The sequence below is a fragment of the Schistocerca cancellata genome, chromosome 9 (genome assembly GCF_023864275.1).
Source record: "Schistocerca cancellata isolate TAMUIC-IGC-003103 chromosome 9, iqSchCanc2.1, whole genome shotgun sequence".
NCBI classification, from domain to species: domain Eukaryota; kingdom Metazoa; phylum Arthropoda; class Insecta; order Orthoptera; family Acrididae; genus Schistocerca; species Schistocerca cancellata.
The window spans coordinates 334,254,618-334,275,872 of NC_064634.1; the positions used below are offsets into that span (position 1 = coordinate 334,254,618).

Here is a 21,255-nt window from a genome sequence, read left to right on the forward strand (position 1 = left end):
CGACGAATTTCCAGCAGTTCTGAAGCAAATGCCGTGAAGTGTGTCCTTCACTTTAGAAATGGAGTTCAACTCACGAGGGATTAAGTCATGGGAGTGCAGTAGGTGGTATGGCACTTAGCAGCCCCATCACACAAACAAATCAGTAACAGCTTGCACTGTACGTGCTTGAGCATTGTCCTGCAAAATGATGGTCAAATCCTACAGAAAGTGTCATAACTTCTGTCTCTACGCTGTTCATTTTTGGAACACAGCCTACGACCAGCTTAGAGACAGAAGTGATGACACTTTCTGCAGGACATGACCATCATTTTGCAGGACAATGCTCAAGCACGTACAGTGCAAGCTGTTACTGATTTAGAATGAAATTTTCACTCTACAGCGGAGTGTGCGCTGATATGAAACTTCCTGGCAGATTAAAACTGTATGCCGGACCGAGACTCGAACTCGAGACCTTTGGTTCTTCGAGTCTCGGTCCGGCACACAGTTTTAATCTGCCAGGAAGTTTCACACCAGCGCACACTCTGCTGTAGACTGAAAATTTCATTCTAGAAACATCCCCCAGGCTGTGGCTAAGCCATGTCTCCGCAATATCCTTTCTTCCAGGAGTGCTAGTTCTGCAAGTTTCGCAGGAGAGCTTCTGTGAAGTTTGGAAGGTAGGAGACGAGGTACTGGCGGAATTAAAGCTGTGAGGACGGGGCGTGAGTCGTGCTTGGGTAGCTCAGTCGGTAGAGTGTTACTGATTTGTTTGACTAATGGGGCTGCTAAGTGCTATACCACCTACTGCACTCCCCCGACTTAAGCCCTCGTAAGTTCATCTCGATTTCTCAATTGAAGGAAACACTTCACGGCATTTGCTTCAGAACTGCTACAAATTCGTCGGGCAATAGACCGCGCCTCTCGAACTGTGAACACAACCGGCACTGCTAAGAGTATCCTACGACTTCCACATCGCTGGCAACGGGTTGTACACAATGCTGGTGACTACTTTGAAGGTCAGTAAAACTTTGAAACAGGTATCTATTTTGTAGGAACTGTAAATAAATAGTTGCCACTATTAAAGCTCCAACCCTCGTAGACGAAATGTTGTTGGTCGGAAACAACAATAAATATCAGCTTCGAGAGACGGATAGTATTTATTCGTTTCTACAACAGACTTTACATTCACATCTCCTGAAGTGACAAATTCTCTTGTCACTCTGTGGTTCTCTCATGAAATTTAAGGTCCTGATTCTCCTCTACCGTTACCTGCGCTGGTGCCTTTTCCTCTGCGCATAAATGTTCGGAAATTCGGGTGAAATCATCGAGAGTGAATGAAAATTTGTGAGTTCAGGAGGCTTACTGTGACAGAGTAATGGTCACCTAGATAGCTTATGCAGAACTCCATGTCCTAGTCCTGCTTCTTACCTTCTTACATTTTACATGTCTATTAACATGATCTCTGCGATAAGTGATGCACGAAATTATTTCGGCTTCATTTGAACGGTTAAAATACGGTTCTTCGACTGAGTGATGGTATATGTAAGTTCATTAAACTTTTTGGGAGCGAAGTGTCTGAACTCTTTTTTCTTATTTTTTGTCGTTTGTTACGATTCAGTCCTGAACAGCAAAATGGTCTACAAAATTCTTTATCTTTTCTTCATTTCTCAGAACTGCGAAGCTGTAGTTCGTGGCAGCAATATTTAATCTTAGCATTGTATATATTTTTTATTCGGAATAGAGATAAACAATTACTACCTCAAGAAATCGTAAGCGATTTGCGCGAAACCGACTTCCTTCAAAACTACGTCACAGGTAATTCTGTTTAAAACATAGTCCACCCCGTGTCGGGAAAGGGAATGCGTTGTTTGGAGACATTCGTAATTGTACACACAACGGTCAGTGATTCCGGTCAGATTTTATAGCATAGTGGCATACGGTATTAAATTCATTCCTGCGAAACTTTGCAGACACTTCCTGCATCAACAGAGCCTAGACCGTCACCGGATGACTACTTCCCACTTCTGCTTTCATAAAAACGGCAACCTCAGATCGATTCTTTCCTCCAATTGCGCCTGCGGTTGTTTCTTTCCGCAACCAATGGACAGCTTCCTCTTTTCTAACCTAAGAAATATACCACTGGCGTCTTTACAGAAGAGACTCCGTCGCAAGTAAGGAATGATAATAGTTGACGGAAGCTTGCCACTGCGGAAATTATAAACTCTTCTATATTTGACACATAAAAAAACTAAGGCATAGTAATCCAATATAAGAAGATAGAAAAACATTGCGAATGGGACCCGTAATCCTCAGGTGGCGCAGGTAGTTTATTAAAGTGTTCCCAAGCTTCTTTGAATTAAATTTTCTGTAACTGGAACACTCATCACTAATGAAAATCCAGCTTCAAAGATATCAGGCATCAGATAACACCGACTTGGTGACAACCGACAATGCATACGTCAGTGTTGTTGTTGTCTTCAGTCCAAAGACTGGTTTGATGCAGCTCTCCATGCAATCCTCCTATCCTGTGCAAGCCTCCTCATTTTGTGAAGGCATTGCTAATTACGCATATAAAATTTTTTTTCGTGATTTTCTTTAGATTTCTATTCTTTTTCTTTTGTTCATATGAGTATTTCTAATTGTGATTATGTAACATTCTACTATGGTTTTTAATTGTAAAGATGTAATTGTGATTATTTCGTTTGCCAATGGATAAATACGTTTCTTGCTTTGTACCTGTGGTAAAGTTTCTAAAGTTCTCTTTTGGAATATTATTAATTGTGAAAAATGCAGTCAATAACATTTATAAAGGTTTATGTAATTTACGATAACGATATAACATCTATAGACAGGGGACAGCGATAGTGATATCGAGAGTCGAAAGGTTGTTGCGTAGTAGAGGGGGATGGGGGATGGCGTGTCTGTGAAGCGTGCGCGGGAAAAAAAATAGTACTGTGTTTCATGAAAAGCATACGTAATTGTATGGACAGTGATACCGACCTATCAGATTGTTAATTCTCTTTACCACTGCGGTGTGTAATGCCGTCGCCAGCGAACTTTAAGAGCAAATAAACCGAACTGTGAAAGTGCCGCTAACATTACTTTGTTGTGGCCGACACGAACTGTGCTTTTATGCGAATGAACTTTGCTGGTATTGGTTTTGGGTGGTGGAACTGTTGGATATCACATTCTATCAAGCCATGAAAGTGAAGACTAATTAACTGTACAATATAAATGGCTTTCAGTGACGTTGTCGAAGTTTGAAATGCGAGAACACAGTGGACATTCTCTACGGTGAGCTTCACACACAAGAACAATTCTATGAACTGTATATTTGTGGCTAAGACTATATGAATGTGACGAACCGTGTAATTATGGACGATAGCATCACGGACAATGCATAAAGTGTAAAAATGAGCTATGTCTATGTCATGTGCTTTGAAAGAAAGGACATGTCAACAACGTTCGTATATTGGCGTCTTGTGATTTGTTAATCACCACGGGGTTAATGATACAGCTGTGCCGGAACTTTATTTGCGTTTCGCCGGAGAAGATTAACCAGCGGAACTGTCTGTGTCCTGCTCTCATCATCGTAACCCGCCGACATCGTGCTGCCTAACGCAACGCTTCGTATGCAACAAAAAGTTAAGGGATTTCGCTGAACGCTATCCCCTGACGTAGAAACTTTCTTTCTCTATTAAAAGTATAAGAATTACAGACTCCGTTTAATTAAATTCTTTATTTAGTTTGTTTGCTTTCTGCTAACGAAAATAAAATTACAATCAGTGAATTAAAAGTTGCCTGGTAGTCATTGTTGAAACACCAGTAAATATAAACTTCTTCCTCTCATTAGGACTAAATCTCCTTGCATGTCAAAATTATTGTAGTTATTTTATGTAGTGTTATGTATTGTTATGAGACCAGATATATGACAGTAACTAATAAGATTATTTTGTCGCGAAATATGGCTTCGCGCGAAAATTACGGCGACTGCCATAATTGCTTGCGTTCTGACCAATGTAAAAGCTGCTATTCCGGTATTGGTGCTTTTCCTGACGTGAGCGGGAATTATAAATGTCAGCTGTCAAATCACGTAGTGACTGTTTACCCAGTAATAAAAGTTTTTTGATATTGTATTGCTACGAGTCGTAGTATTAAGAGACACTGGTTATACTCAAAAGTGGGTAGATGTATGGTGAAACCCCCCAGTGTTCATGCGATTGTTGTATTGTATGTGTGTGTGTGATTCACGAAATTTTGTCATTGTTTGTAATTCCTTTCAGATATTGTCTTAGATGTCTTTGAAGTTTCAGAGAATATATGCACAATTTTGTCGGTTCAGGTTAATTTCAGAGCAGCTTCTCGTGAGTACTAGAGTTTTCAGTTCATAAACAAAGTGAGATGTATAACAGAGAGTGTGGTTTTCCAGCTAGAATTTTGGATGACTTCACAGTTCAGATTTTGATAATTATTTTTCCTGTGGGTTGAGGTCATCACAACTTCCGAGTAACTACTGCAACCTACATCCCTATGAATTTACGTAATGCTTTCATCTCTTGGTGTTCGTCTACGATTTTTAACCTCCGAGCTTCCCTCCAGTGCTAAATTGATGATCCCTTTATGCTTCAGATTGTGTCCTATGACCAATCCCTTCTTCTAGTCAGATTGTGCCACAAATTTCTCTTCTCCCCAATTTTATTCAGTACCTCCTCATTGGCTTCGTGATCTACCCACCTAATCTTTAGCATTTTCCCGTACCACCACATTTGAAAATCTTCTATTCTTTTCTTGTCTAAACTTTTTATCGTCCATGTTTTACTTCCATACATGGCTACGGTTCATACAAATACTTTCAGAAAAGACTTCCTGATCGTTAAATCTATACTAAATGTTGACAAATTTCTCTTCTTCAGAAACGCTTTTCTTGGAATTGCCAGTCCACATTGATTATCCCTCTTACTTCGACCATATCCGTTGATATGGCTTTCAAAAACAGAAAAAAAATGCTGCTAGACACTGCCTGACAAAAAGTAGGAACAAAGTTGGTTTAATTTTGAACGCCCGCTCTGTTCGACGGAAATGGTATAGATATTCGGTTATGATATTGCTATGAAATCATCACGACATACATCTGTAATGGCTGAGAGAACTGACAGATGTTTGTTGGGAAAACAAGTACATGTAACGTCTTTCATTTAACTGTTCCCAGCATTGCAACTGATGTACCCGACAGAGAATAGTTACAAGGAAGTAGAAACATGGAACTGAAATTTTCATGTACAAAAAATATGACTGTTGTCTGAATGGTTATATGGCATGAATCAAACATAGATGTCCATCGGTGGATCGGTTCAAAATTGTTGGGCGCTTAATAACGTGATCATCAGCTCCCATTCTCATGGTAGTACATTTTACAAGTAAGAGACACTTATCTATTAATCACTTGTGATTATTAATATTTGGTAGCAGCATTCATTTGCGTACGCTGAACGATAATGGAGCTTGCATGCACATTAAAACAACGATGACAGAAAATCAGGATGCCTCCAAGGTTCCACTAAATGTAGACAAGCTCTCTGTTGATGGAATAAAACAGCCGCACTGTAACGGCTTATAATGTCCTGCCCGGACGGGTAATTCGCTAAGAAAATTCCGTTCGAAGGGCAAGGATCTAAGTTCGAGTCCCGACCCATTCCTCAGTTTCAGCCTGTCAAAAAAGTTTCAAGATTAATATTCCACTGATGGAAAAAGAGACTTCTTCGAAATGTCAAAAGATGCCTCTCACTCAGAAATGAGTTTCAACGCCATAGATGTCGGAACATAAGAAAGCAAGGAGATTCCTAGTAATGATCAGGAAGGCAGAAGGCCTGAAATCAAATACGATCACATGTGGCCGGAACCAAAAAGAAACCCTTCAGAACCTTCTTTTGGACGCTAGGAAGAAGAGTGGCTGCCGTAACTGGCGATATTCTGCCTACTTTTTAAAATGTTCTGCCAGCATTCGACAGACCAAGAAAAGGAAGGAATGTAGACTAGGACTTTGCATCCCGTCGATGAAGTTGGACGGATTGCAGGTTATAATTGTGGAAAGCACAAAAGCTGAAATCGTTATAGGTACAGAAAGCTGGTTAAAGCCTGAAATAAGTTCTGCAGAAATTTTTACCAAGTCTCAGACGGTGTTCGGGAAAGATAGATTAGGCAGAATTGGTGGTGGAGTGTTTGTGTCTGTCAGTAGCGGTTTATCTTGTAGTGAAGTCGAAGTAGATACTCCGTGCGAATTGGTATGGATGGAGGTTATACTTAACAGCCGAACTAAGTTAATAATTGGCTCCTTCTACCGACCCCCAGACTCCGATGATATAGTTGCTGAACAGTTCAGAGAAAATTTGAGTCTCGTAACAAATAAATACCCCACTCATACGGCTATAGTTGGTGGGGACTTCAACCTTCCCTCGATATGTTGGCAAAAATACTTGTTCACTACCGGTGGTAGGCAGAAAACATCTTCCGAGATTGTCCTAAATGCTTTCTCCGAAAATTATTTCGAGCAGTTAGTCCACGAACCCACGCGAAATGTAAATGGTTACGACAACACTCTTGACCTCTTGGCCACAAACAATCCAGAGGTAATAGAGAGCATCATGACTGATACAGGGATTAGTGATCACAAGGTCGTTGTAGCTAGGCTCAATATCGTTTCTTCCAAATCCACCAGAAACAAACGCAAAATAATTTTATTAAAAAAGCGGATAAAGTGTCACTAGAAGCCTTCCTAAGAGACAATCTCCATTCCTTCCGAACTGACTATGCAAATGTAGACGAGATGTGGCTCAAATTCAAAGATATAGTAGCAACAGCAATTGAGAGATTCATACCTCATAAATTGGTAAGAGATCGAACTGATCCCCCATGGTACACAAAACAGGTCCGAACGCTGTTGCAGAGGCAACGGAAAAAGCCTGCGAAGTTCAGAAGAACGCGAAATCCCAAAGATTGGCTAAAATGTACAGAAGCGCGAAATTTGGCACGGACTTCAATGCGAGATGCCTTTAATAGGTTCCGCAACGAAGCATTGTCTCGAAATTTGGTAGTAAATCCGAAGAAATTCTGGTCGAATGTAAAGTACACAAGCGGCAAGACGAAGTCAATACCTTCACTGCGCAGTGCCGATGGTACTGTTACCGACGACTGTGCCGCTAAAACGGAGTTATTGAACGTAGTTTTCCAAAATTCCTTCACCAGGGAATACGAATGGAGTATTCCAGAATTTGAAACACGTACAGCTGCTAGCATGAGTTTCTTAGAAGTACATACCTTAGGGGTTGCGAAGTAACTCAAATCGCTTGATACGGGCAAGTCTTCAGATCCAGATTGTATACCGATTAGGTTCCGTTCAGATTGCGCTGGTACAACAGCTCCCTATTTAGCAATCATATACAACCGCTCGCTCACCGATAGATCTGTACCTACAGATTGGAAAACTGCGCAGGTCGCACCAGTGTTTAAAAAGGGTAGTAGGAGTAATCCATCGAACTACAGACCTATATCATTGACGTCGGTTTGCAGTAGGGTTTTGGAGCATATATTGTATTCAAACATTATGAATCACCTCGAAGGGAACGATCTATTGATACGCAATCAGCATGGTTTCAGAAAACATCGTTCTTGTGGAACGCAGCTAGCTCTTTATTCGCACGAAGTCATGGCCGCTATCGACAGGGGATCTCAAGTTGGTTCCGTATTTCTAGATTTCCGGAAAGCTTTTGACACCGTTCCTCACAAGTGACTTCTAATCAAACTGCGGGCCTATGGGGTATCGTCTCAGTTGTGCGACTGGATTCGTGATTTCCTGTCAGGAAGGTCGCAGTTCGTACTAATAGACGGCAAATCATCGAGTAAAATTGAAGTTATATCAGGTGTTTCCCAGGGACGCGTCCTGGGACCTCTGCTGTTCCTGATCTACATAAATGACCTGGGTGACAATCTCAGCAGTTCTCTTAGGTTGTTCGCAGATGATGCTGTAATTTACCGTCTAGTAAGGTCATCCGAAGACCAGTATGAGTTGCAAAGCGATTTAGAAAAGATTGCTGTATGGTGTGGCAGGTGGCAGTTGACGCTAAATAACGAAAAGTGTGAGGTGATCCACATGAGTTCCAAAAGAAACCCGTTGGAATTCGATTACTCGATAAATAGTACAATTCTCAAGGCTGTCAATTCAACTAAGTACCTGGGTGTTAAAATTATGAAAAACTTCAGCTGGAAAGACCAAATAGATAATATTGCGGGGAAGGCGAGCCAAAGGTTGCGTTTCAATGGCAGGACGCTTAGAAGATGCAACAGGTCCACTAAAGAGACAGCTTACACTACACTCGTTCGTCCTCTGTTAGAATATTTCTGCGCGGTGTGGGTTCCCTACAAGGTGGGATGGACGGAGGACATCGAAAGGATGCAAAAAAGGGCAGCTCGTTTTGTATTATCACGCAATAGGGGAGAGAGTGTGGCAGATATGATACGCGAGTTGGGATGGAAATTAAAGCAAAGACGTTTTTCGTCGCGGCGAGATCTACACTCCTGGAAATTGAAATAAGAACACCGTGAATTCATTGTCCCAGGAAGGGGAAACTTTATTGACACATTCCTGGGGTCAGATACATCACATGATCACACTGACAGAACCACAGGCGCATAGACACAGGCAACAGAGCATGCACAATGTCGGCACTAGTACAGTGTATATCCACCTTTCGCAGCAATGCAGGCTGCTATTCTCCCATGGAGACGATCGTAGAGATGCTGGATGTAGTCCTGTGGAACGGCTTGCCATGCCATTTCCACCTGGCGCCTCAGTTGGACCAGCGTTCGTGCTCGACGTGCAGACCGCGTGAGACGACGCTTCATCCAGTCCCAAACATGCTCAATGGGGGACAGATCCGGAGATCTTGCTGGCCAGGGTAGTTGACTTACACCTTCTAGAGCACGTTGGGTGGCACGGGATACATGCGGACGTGCATTGTCCTGTTGGAACATCAAGTTCCCTTGCCGGTCTAGGAATGGTAGAACGATGGGTTCGATGACGGTTTGGATGTACCGTGCACTATTCAGTGTCCCCTCGACGATCACCAGTGGTGTACGGCCAGTGTAGGAGATCGCTCCCCACACCATGATGCCGGGTGTTGGCCCTGTGTGCCTCGGTCGTATGCAGTCCTGATTGTGGCTCTCACCTGCACGGCGTCAAACACGCATACGACCATCATTGGCACCAAGGCAGAAGCGACTCTCATCGCTGAAGACGACACGTCTCCATTCGTCCCTCCATTCACGCCCGTCGCGACACCACTGGAGGCGGGCTGCACGATGTTGGGGCGTGAGCGGAAGACGGCCTAACGGTGTGCGGGACCGTAGCCCAGCTTCATGGAGACGGTTGCGAATGGTCCTCGCCGATACCCCAGGAGCAACAGTGTCCCTAATTTGCTGGGAAGTGGCGGTGCGATCCCCTACGGCACTGCGTAGGATCCTACGGTCTTGGCGTGCATCCGTGCGTCGCTGCGGTCCGGTCCCAGGTCGACGGGCACGTGCACCTTCCGCCGACCACTGGCGACTACATCGATGTACTGTGGAGACCTCACGCCCCACGTGTTGACCAATTCGGCGGTACGTCCACCCGGCCTCCCGCATGCCCACTATACGCCCTCGCTCAAAGTCCGTCAACTGCACATACGGTTCACGTCCACGCTGTCGCGGCATGCTACCAGTGTTAAAGACTGCGATGGAGCTCCGTATGCCACGGCAAACTGGCTGACACTGACGGCGGCGGTGCACAAATGCTGCGCAGCTAGCGCCATTCGACGGCCAAACACCGCGGTTCCTGGTGTGTCCGCTGTGCCGTGCGTGTGATCATTGCTTGTACAGCCCTCTCGCAGTGTCCGGAGCAAGTATGGTGGGTCTGACACACCGGTGTCATTGTGTTCTTTTTTCCATTTCCAGGAGTGTATTTACGAAATTTCAGTCACCAACTTTCTCTTCCGAGTGCGAAAATAATTTGTTGAGCCCACCCTACATAGGTAGGAATGATCATCAAAATAAAATAAGAGAAATCAGAGCTCGAACAGAAAGGTTTAGGTGTTCGTTTTTCCCGCGCGCTGTTCGGGAATGGAATGGTAGAGAGATAGTATGATTGTGGTCCGATGAACCCTCTGCCAAGCACTTAAATGTGAATTGCACAGTAATCATGTAGATGTAGATGTAGATGTAGAAGTGCCGAAAGGCGTGCCCCTTTCCAAGAAACGTCCGTGATTTGTCCTTAACAGACTTAAGGAAACCACAGAAAACCTTAATTTTGATGGTTCGATATGGAACTACGAGCGAGGTGGCACTGGGGTTACGTCACGACTCGTATTCAGGACGATGTCAGTTCAAATCGCCACCAGGGCACCCAGAACTAGATTTCCCATGATCACCCGAAATCATTTAAGGCAAATTCTGTGAGGGTTCATCTGAAACGGCACGCCCGATTTCGTTATCCACTCCAGGCTTGTGCTGCTTCTCTAATTATAATGTCGACGACTGGATCGATGTCTGCAATTGTGATTCTGGAGTTTTCACCAATGCGCCGCGTTACCCAGTCCTACTTTTGATTCACCTCATGGGTAATGGAATGTAGTCGAATTAAATCAGAAGCGCTGAGGGAACTAGATTCGGAAGTGAGACCTAAACGTTGCACGTGAGTTCTGCTATTTGGGCAGCAAAATAACTGATAGTGGCTGAATTAGAGAGGATACTAAATGTAGAGTAATAATGGCCAAAAAGAGCGTTTATGAAGGTGGGAAATTCTTTAAACGTCGGATATAAATTTTAATGTTAGGAAATGTTTCCTGGAGGTATAAAGGGAGTCAAAGGAAAACGAGACACATGGAAAAAACGAGCGTAGGTACACAAAAGCAGCTTAACACGCTGTTGAGCTGTAGGTCTGGACCAGGAGGCGACAAAACAGCGTTCACAGTTGAAAACATGCACTACCTTTAACTTGCGACATCAGTAAAATAGCTTTTGAAAACAAGTAAGAAATTAAACAACTTGCCGAATATTAACGAAAAAATTAGATCAGCAGTTGACGTCAGCAAAATATCTTTTAAACAATTAAGAAACTAAGCAATTTTTCATTTTTGATAGGCATCTAAAGTCAACGAAACTGCATGTTAATAATCAAAACCTTAACATTTACGAAATTTTTCAATTGACTTTTAAATATAATATCTTAAATTATTGCAGCAATTTGTTAACAACAATAGTAACATAAGCAATGCGTGACGTCCGTTGGTGATATAAGTTCAGACCCAGTAGATGTTATACCGTTACAATTCAGCGCCGCGACAGGCAGGATAACCCGACGGATGGGGTGGGCGGTGTGAACTCGGCAACCACGGCTGTGCTGGTGGATGGGGCGGGTCCCGTACAACGTGAACTACAACACACTAAGAACTAACTTTAGGAAATAGTAACAATGCACTGCTTACAAAGGGCGGCACATATTTAGAGCCAAACATAATTAAATGAACAAACATCCACGCAATCAGCGAATATGGCGATAAGCAACAATGCGCTTGAAAACTGGGTAGCATTCTGATTTCAGGAATGAGAAAACCAGTAAGGCTTACGTGCCCCCAAAATTAATTGGCGAACAATTACTTGTACTAATTATGCAACAGGACAGCCATTGCACATTCTTTTGAAATGAAGGAAAATTCAAATTCGCTAACTTCTAACATGTTTTGCAGAAAACACTAGCTATAAGCAACGATCGGGTAACTCCTACTAACGTAAACTTCAAATAGCTAAGCAACCGAATCTCAGATGTCAAACTTTGTTTGATAGGCTGCCCGTAACAACTACAGTGGAATGGTATATTCTGTTTTAGCAGAATTTACCATAGAAAAGCTCAGGGTCAACTAACAACTCCACCAAAATGTTTCACAAGTAATTAAAATGATTAGAGTGAAAAGGCACTCTGCTTAAGTTAGACTCACCCCACTAAAACGTTTTGCAAGTGCTTAACTACAATGATTACACCGGAAAACACTCTCATTTAGATTTCACTGTACTTAGAAGGAAGAACAACACACAGTTCAGATGGTTCAAATGGCTCTGAGCACTATGGGACTTAACATCTATGGTCATCAGTTCCCTAGAACTTAGAACTACTTAAACCTAACTCACCTAAAGACATCACACAACACCCAGTCATCACGAGGCAGAGAAAATCCCTGACCCCGCCGGGAATCGAACCCGGGAACCCGGGCCACAGTTCAGACGTCAACATGGTCCACGGTAACATGACCAATTTAAACAGGCAGTTCTGATGAAAGTACCTCCATTATCTCTGTAACATAGACAACGGAACTTCCACATACTTCACAAACAGGTGCTGCCAACGTCTGTAATGAAACGGAGTTGCTTCCATTAAATAATACTTCACTTCCTTCGGAAATGACACACATAAACAGCAGAAGACCGTCCGGGAAGGAGAAACTAGTCGCAGCACTACGACTTTAACAAAACGAGGCACAGAAGCCACAGAAAAAATCTCACCAAAATATTTGATGAATCGATAGCAAAATGGCACTAAAAATGTCCATACGCTTACAGAAAGCTTTTGGCAATGTTGATTGGAATACTCTCTTTCAATTCTGAAGGTGGCAGGGGTAAAATACAGGGAGCGAAAGGCTATTCACAATTTGTACAGAAAGCAGATGGCAGTTATAAGAGTCGAGGGACATGAAAGGGAAGCAGTGGTTGGGAAGGGAGTGAGACAGGGTTGTAGCCTCTCCCCGATGTTATTCAATTTGTATATTGAGCAAGCAGTAAAGGAAACAAAAGAAAAATTCCGAGTAGGTATTAAAATCCATGCAGAAGAAATAAAAACTTTGAGGTTCGCCGATGACATTGTAATTCTGTCAGAGACAGCAAAGGACTTGGAAGAGCAGTTGAACGGAATAGACAGTGTCTTGAAAGGAGGATATAAGATGAACATCAACAAAAGCAAAACGAGGATAATGGAATGTAGTCGAATTAAGTCGGGTGATGCTGAGGGAATTAGATTAGGAAATGAGACACTTAACGTACTAAAGGTGTTTTACTATTTGGGGAGCAAAATAACTGATGACGGTCGACGTAGGATATAAAATGTAGACTGGCAATAGCAAGGAAAGCGTTTCTGAAGAAGAGAAATTTGTTAACATCGAGTATAGATTTAAGTGTCAGGAAGTCTTTTCTGAAAGTATTTGTATGGAGTATGGCCATGTATGGAAGTGAAACATGGAACAGAAGCTTTCGAAATGTGGTGCTACAAAAGAAAGCTGAAGATTAGATGGGTAGATCACATAACTAATGAGGAGGTATTGAACAGAATTCGGGAGAAGAGGAGTTTGTGGCACAACTTGACGAGAAGAAGGGATCGGTTGGTAGGACATATTCTGAGGCATCAAGGGATCACCAATTTAGTACTGGAGGGCAGCGTGGAGGGTAAAAATCGTAGAGGGAGACCAAGAGATGAATACACTCAGCAGATTCAGAAGGATGTAGGTTGCAGTAGGTACTGGGAGATGAAGAAGCTGCCACAGGATAGAGTAGCATGGAGAGCTGTATCAAACCAGTCTCAGGACTGAAGACCACAACAACAACAACAACGCTCGGCACAGACAAATTTCCAGAGTCCCATCGCCATCACAGCCAACCACAAACACCATCTTCGCGTGATGAGGTCTTTACTCTGCAAAAGCTTCAGGCAGCGAATGTAAACCGACTTCACTCCCTGCAAGTGCTCCTTCCGATTCGGCCCGCCAATTCTGTTAACGTTTGTGCCGGTCAAAGCTCCTCGCCTGGAGAGACACCAAAAATCGGGCCCCGCTACTGCTTTCTTTGGATTGACTGATCAATTTGAGCAATTAGTCCAAAAGTAATCACCATAACCGTAACTAAATTTATCCCACTATGAGACAAAACGTTCAGTACGTTCATGGAAGAATGTTTGGAGTTGCCTACGGGACCATGACAGCATCACGCGTGCACCTCTTCGTCTGAAGCAACTCGACGTCACGAATGTCTTTAGTCGGGGCTCCAAAAATATGGAAATCGCAAGCCGAGAGATACAGACAGCATGGATGATGTGTAAGGGCTGCCAAGCGAAAGTTCTGCGGCGTTGTCGAAACAAACTTGGCAACATGTGGGTGGAAATTTAACCTTGTACGCAAGTGAAACGCGTACAAGGAACAGTTTGGACAAGAAGAAAATTGAAAAATTTGAAATGTGATGCTACAGAACAATGCTGAAGATTAAGTGGGTAAATCGTGTAACTAATGAGGAGGTACTGAGTGGAAAAAAACGGTATGTAACACAACGTGACTATAATACGGGATCAGTTGATAGGAGACATTCTGAGGTATCAAAGAAACACAAATGTAGTACTGGAGGGAAGTGTGTGGAGACCAGAGAATGAATACCGCAAGCAAGTTCAGATGAATGTGGGTTGCAATATTTGACAAGACATGCACAGGGTAGAGTAACGTGGAGAGGTGCATCAAACGAAGTGCATCAAATCAGCCTTCGTAGTGAAGACAACAACTGCAACAACAACGTATATCTCTACACTTTATATGCATTAATCAGAAATTTGACTGCCCATAAGGTGAGTATTAACTCAATATTTGAATTATGTTTATATTTACAGTGGTAGTTTTATGGTAGCCGAACTATAATAGTTTTCAATATCTGATGGATCAAGGATGTGTTTAGTATGACACATACCGCGTACAGGACTTCGAAAAAGGCTTCTTTGACAATGATAGCATAAAAAATACGTATCACGAACGGCTTGTTTAGACAGCTGCTCCCGTAATTCGCTTCACTTTATGCCTACAAGTGTGTAGACGTGATTCTACGAAAATAGCTTTCTAACGTCTGTACCCACTTAAAAAAAAGAGTTTTTCACGAATGAATGAAATTGTAAAATGATTTGCCCGTTGGGATTATTAAAGCCAACATGTTAAAAAAGGAAATTGTGGCCTACATGATATACGTTAGTATATTATTTAGATAGCGAAATCAGATAAAGTTAGTAGTTAATCCAAAGGTTTGTTTGAACATCAGAGTGTATTACTGCTCATAGTGCAATTGTAAGTGATATTTCCTAGCCTTTTCCAGTCAGTTATGTGGAGGGGCCTACCAATTAACGAGATCTCCGAATCAATGTGAATTTTAGCAGTTTTCATTTAAGTCGCATATAATTCACTGTCAGAAGCGAAAGAAGCTATAAATCTCAGAAAAAATCCTGATACGGTGTGGGGATCGAATGCCAAACGTTTGGCCCTGGTTTCTAACACGGACTGTGAGACACTGAAACCACAGGACAATGGAGACCGAACAGGTGTAACGAACGTTAGCAGTAAGTACCTTTGCCATTCAACATCATACATACATGTACCTCCAAAATCTATGTGGCATATATAATCTTTAATGCTGTTCAGCATCTTTCTTCTTTATGGAAAGACATCGATATTTTTACCAGACAGATAAGTGGGAAAACACAAACAGAGTAATTCCAAGACAGTGTCACCGTCACAGCCTTGGTGATTTTAGGAAGTGAGTGTTTGCATGATGTGGGTAGTGTATCAGGGATGGAAATATTACTGCTGTAAATCTTGCGGCCTATTGAAACAGTGTTCGAACGGATTTTCTTGGTATGGCCACCATTTCGCCCAAGTCTACGGAGAACATCGTGAGGAAAATCGTGACTTCGATCCACTGAACGCAGTGGCTCACTTCGAGCTAAGAACTTCAGGTAATTTTAATAAACGTGACGTGTGCAACGCATACGTACGAATATGAGAGATGAATGGCGTAGTATCACTTATGGCACTAATAGCTAACCTGTTTCTAAAAACCTGTGTAGAAATCATCAGTGCATGAAACGTGAAAATACTTTACGAAACTAGAGCAGTAAATAATGAACATGCACCTGATGTATGAAATAATTAACCTATAATTATTAATTTTTTAAGTTGACAGGTGTGTTATCGTTGTAAAGGTAGCCTTAGGATGAACTGACGAACTACGAAAATTTGTGTTCGCAGGCTGGCCGCGAGCTGGGGTTCCAGGTTCGCGACCTGAACGGCGCCTTCCACACGGGCTTCGCCATCGCGCAGACGACCTCGCGCAACGGCAGCCGGCTGTCGACGGCCAAGGCGTTCCTGCGGCCCAACCGCAACAGGCCCAACCTGCACATCATGCTCAACACGACCGTCACCAGGGTCCTCATCAACGAGTCGTCGCGCGAGGCCTACGGCGTCGAGGTCATCCGCGGCGACACGGGCCGCCGAGACCGCATCTTCGCCCGCAGCGAGGTCAGTGTCGACTGGACACACTCCCTCCTTACGACCATACGCTGTCCATCTCTGGCCCTAACAACTACCGTAGGAAGCACGAACATAGTGACTCATTAATCTTGGCACGTCTGTTATCGATACTATGCTTTCACCTGTATCACATGAAGGGCTTATTTCAGTAGTGGTACAAGTCCATTTTTGTTCACTGTGTCCCGAACCCGAGTTCCCGGGTTCGATTCCCGTCGGGGTCAGCGATTTTCTCTGCCTCGTGATGACTGGGTGTTGCGTACCGTCCTTAGGTTAGTTAGGTTTAAGTAGTTCTACGTTCTAGGGGACATATGACCATAGATGTTATGTCCCATCGTGCTCAGAGCCATTTGAACCATTTGTTCATTGTGACATACACAGTACCACAGTTAAATGAGCGCTGAAAAATCTGCAGTTGAGAAACCAGAAATATTCAAGTAAGCTATATGTACTTCATACATTACTGCCCATTACAACTGCTACACCAAGAAGAAATGCAGACGATAAACGGGTATTCATAGGTCAAATATATTATACTAGAACTGACATGTGATTACTTTTTCACGCAATTTGGGTGCACAGAGCCTGAGAAATCAGTACCCAGAACAACCACCTCTGGCCGTAATAACGGCCTTGATACGCCTGGGCATTGAGTCAGAGCTTGGATGGCGTGTACAGATACAGCTGCCAATGCAGCTTCAACACGATACCACAGTTCATCAAGAGTAGTGACTGGCGTAATGTGATGAGCCAGTTGCTCGGCCACCATTGACCAGACGTTTTCAATTGGTGAGAGATCTGGAGAACGTGCTGGCCAGGGCAGCAGTCGAACATTTTCTGTATCCAGAAACGCCCGTACAGGACCTGCAACATGCCGTCGTGCATTATCCTGCTGAAATGTGGGGTTTAGCAGGGATCGAATGAAGGGTAGAGCCACGGGTCGTAAAACATCTGAAATGTAACATCCATTGTTCAAAGTGCCGTCAATGCGAACAAGAGGTGACCGAGACGTGTAACCAATGGCACCCCATACCATCACGTCGGGTGATATGCCAGTATCGCGATGACGGATACACGCTTCCAATGTACACCGCGATGTCGCCAAACACGGATGCGACCGTCATAATGCTGTAAACAGAACCTCGATTCATCCGAAAAAGCGACGTTTTGCCATTCGTGCACCCAAGTTCATCGTCGAGTACACCATCGCAGGCGCTCCTGTCTGTGATGCAGCGTCAAGGGTAACCGCAGCTATGGTCTCCGAGCTGATAGTCCCTGCTGCTGCAAACGTCGTCGAACTGGTTGTGCAGATGGTTGTTGTCTTGCATACGTCCCCATCTGTTGACTCAGGGATCGAGAGGTGGCTGCACGATCCGTTACAGCCATACGGATAAAATGCCTGTCATCTCGACCTCTAGTGATACGAGACCGTTGGGATCGAGCACGGCATTCGGTATTACCCTCCTGAACCCACCGATTCCATATTCTGGTAACAGTCATTGGATGTCGACCAACGCGAGCAGCAATGTCACGATACGATAAACCGCAATCGCGATAGGTTACAATCCGACCTTTATCAGAGTCGGAAACGTGATGGTACGCATTTCTCCTGCTTATACGAGTCATCACAACAACGTTTCACCAGGCAACGCCGGTCAACAGCCGTTTGTGTATGAGAAATCGGTTGGAAACTTTCCTCATGTCAGCACGTTGTAGGTGTCGCGACCGGCGCCAACCTTGTGTGAATGCTCTGTAAAGCTAATCATTTGCATATGTCAGCATCTTCTTCCTGTCGGTTAAATTTCGCGTCTGTAGCACTTCATCTTCGTGGTGTAGCAATTTTAATGGCCAGTAGTGCAATTATCTGAACTCATTCCAAGAGACCCTGAGGAAGCACATGGCACGCACGATCTAGGAATTAGAAACTTTACAGAAATTCTTCTCCAGTAACCAGACAAATGAAGCTTTCGCCAACTAATTACATTTTGTCAGGAACAGGAGGCTCGAAGAGTGCATCAGCAGTGGTGGAGTTCGTCCGTGTTGCGTTGATATCCTCGTATGTGGTGTGCGCCGGATAGTGAAGGTAGTACTTAGGTTGGTGGTGTTTGGCAGGTGATCCTGTGCGGCGGCGCGGTGAACTCGCCGCAGCTGCTGCTGCTGTCGGGCGTCGGCCCGGCGGAGGAGCTGCGCGCCGTGGGCGTCCAGCCGGTGCACCACCTGCCGGGCGTGGGCCGCAACCTGCACAACCACGTCGCCTACTTCGTCAACTTCTTCATCAACGACACGGACACGCAGGCGCTCAACTGGGCCACCGCCATGGAGTACCTGCTCTTCCGCGACGGGCTCATGTCCGGCACCGGCATCTCGGAGGTCACCGCCTTCGTCAACTCGCGCTTCGCCAGCCCCTCCGAGGACAACCCCGACCTGCAGTACTTCTTCGGCGGGTACCTCGCCAACTGCGCGCGCACCGGACAGGTCAGTGTTATCTCTCATACGGGCTACTGCACCTTCTTTTTGTTTTCTTGGTCATCGGTCTTGTGACATGTGGCCCGAGGTGACTTCCTCTCCTGTGCCAACATCTCCATCGCAGAGTATCACTTGTGTTGCGTCCGTGAATGAGGAACAGCAAATAACAGTAGGAGTGAGAAGGCAACGAGTTTATTCCACCACAAGGGAAAAATCGAAAACAGAGTAATAGTCTAGAGCAGCAGTGGGACGGCTAACAGCAGAGCTCGTGGATGCCGCCGAAGTTGAACTGCCCTGAAGCAAAATCGCTTTCGCAGTCTAGTTCCAGGACGGGGTCGAAAACCTTATGATGGCGATCGACTGGTGTGGCGTCGTGGTATCAGCGAAGTCCAAGTCGATACTGCAGGAATGAAGGGCTGCATTCGCTTATAAAGCCCCAGGCGGCGAAGGACTATGCCCGCCGTCGATGAGCGATGAGTCTGTTGTGGCGTGGCACAGCATGGCTGGCGTGGTACAGTCATGTAGCTATTTGACGTACGTACGCTGGCCTGGTATTGCTACGAGGGTGAGTAAAATGAAAACCTTAAATTTATAATAACAAATCGAAATTTCGCGCCGTTATGATGTAAGTTGGTAAGCGTGCTACAAACAACGTGCAGAATAACCTGTAGGGGCAGCATAGTGCAGATGCACACACAGCGTCGCCGTATCAGTATAAAGATGGTCGCCCCACTTGCGACTTGCACCAGGGAAGAACAGCGTTATGTTATTCGGTTTTTGAGAAGTGAAGGTGTGAACCCTATTGAAATTCATCGACGAATGAAGGTTCAGTACGGTGATGCATGTTTGTCACAGCAGCAAGTCTACGAATGGAGTAGGAAGTTCGCAAATGGTGTGAGTTCAGTGAAAGATGCTCCTCGCCCAGGTCAGGCACAACGAGTTGTGACTCCAGAGAACATTGCGGCAGTTGAAGCCATAGTAAAGGAAAACCGCCGGGTCACACTGAATGCAGCATGTTTACAGATTAGTCATGGGTCAGCACACCACATTGTGCATGATGCGCTCCAGTTTTACAAAGTGCCTGCAAGGTGGGTGCCACGGCAGCTGACTCCTGAAATGAGAGAACGACGTGTTGATGCTTGTCAAGAACTTCTTCGGCGCTTTGAACGAGAAGGTGATGGCTTCCTTGCAAGAATCGTTGCTGGGGCGAAACCTAGGTTCACTTTCAACAACCGGACACGAAGAGAGCGGGCAAGGAATGGCGCCATTCCTTATCACCAAAACCAAAGAAGTTTCTAACAGAACCATCATCAGGGAAGGTTATGCTGACTCTCTATTGAGACGAAAAATGCGTCATTTTGGAGTATTACATGCCTAGAGGGACCACTGTCACCAGATCGTCATACACAGATCCTCTAACAAATCATCTGCGGCCTACATTCAAATCAAAGCGACGTGTATTTCTGTCAGCAGGTGTCCTTTTGCAACATGACAATGCAACTGGCTTAACTCCTCGTAACTGCCCGTACAACAGTTGCAACAATCACAGACCTGCATTTTCAGTGTCTTCCTCATCCACCATACTCACCATACCTTGCCCCAAGTGATTTCCATCTGTTTGGACCACTCTGCGACGCAATGGGAGGAAAGAAGTTCCGTTCTGATGAAGAGGTACGCCACGCGTTGCATGACTGGTTGCGCGGACTGCCAAAGTAATTATGTTTCTAAAGGAATTTATGCACTTTGTAAGCGCTGGAGGACTTGCATTGGGCGTGGGGGAGATTATGTTACAATGTGATACAGCTTTGTACCACTTCTGCACAATAAATAATTTTTTTTTAAATGTAAGGTTTTCATTTTACTCACCTTCGTATATTACTGCGGAGGCAGCTAAGTGCTTGGACCACGCATGTACTGTTCATACCTCCAGCACTGCGCCTGCGCTAAGAACGGCTGGCTAATAACACTTTATGGCACGTGCGTCACTGCATGTGCCACTGCAGGTCTTACGAGTGGAAGCAGCCGTCTCGGGAGAGGAACGAGTCACTAATTCAGACGAGTTTGATAATTACTGAGTGCGTGTTTAAATGCATACAAGTTGTCGGTAGCACACGATAAAATTAAGACCCTTGTTGGGTACCTTGTCAACCCTGCACTGAGCCGAGCGTTCACGAAGGGTGGTGGACAAGCCGACTAGTGTGACAAGTTCATTGCAGGGCCATCTCGTCAGCTCCGCAGTTTACTATCTGACATGTGACTCGCGGTCGCGTGGCGGCTGACACAGTCGCATCGTGCAGGCATTGATGATACTACCACTTGCACACAAACTACTGAATTATTTGTTGGATACATCACTATGTCTGTTTCCCCAGTAGTTTTTTCCTTGATGTCTTCTCACATCCACTGTCAT

General features: G+C 44.5%; 1 protein-coding gene across 2 annotated transcripts in view; it reads left to right on the forward strand.

Annotated features, from left to right (window-relative positions):
* LOC126100272 (glucose dehydrogenase [FAD, quinone]) overlaps positions 1 to 21,255 on the forward strand; it is a 502,785-nt gene that overhangs the window by 471,831 nt on the left and 9,699 nt on the right. For both annotated transcript variants that reach the window (XM_049910866.1, XM_049910867.1), the window contains exons 7-8: positions 16,101 to 16,370; positions 18,492 to 18,854. In XM_049910866.1, the coding sequence (XP_049766823.1) occupies positions 16,101 to 16,370; positions 18,492 to 18,854 (633 nt within the window). The remainder of the gene's footprint in view (positions 1 to 16,100; positions 16,371 to 18,491; positions 18,855 to 21,255) is intronic.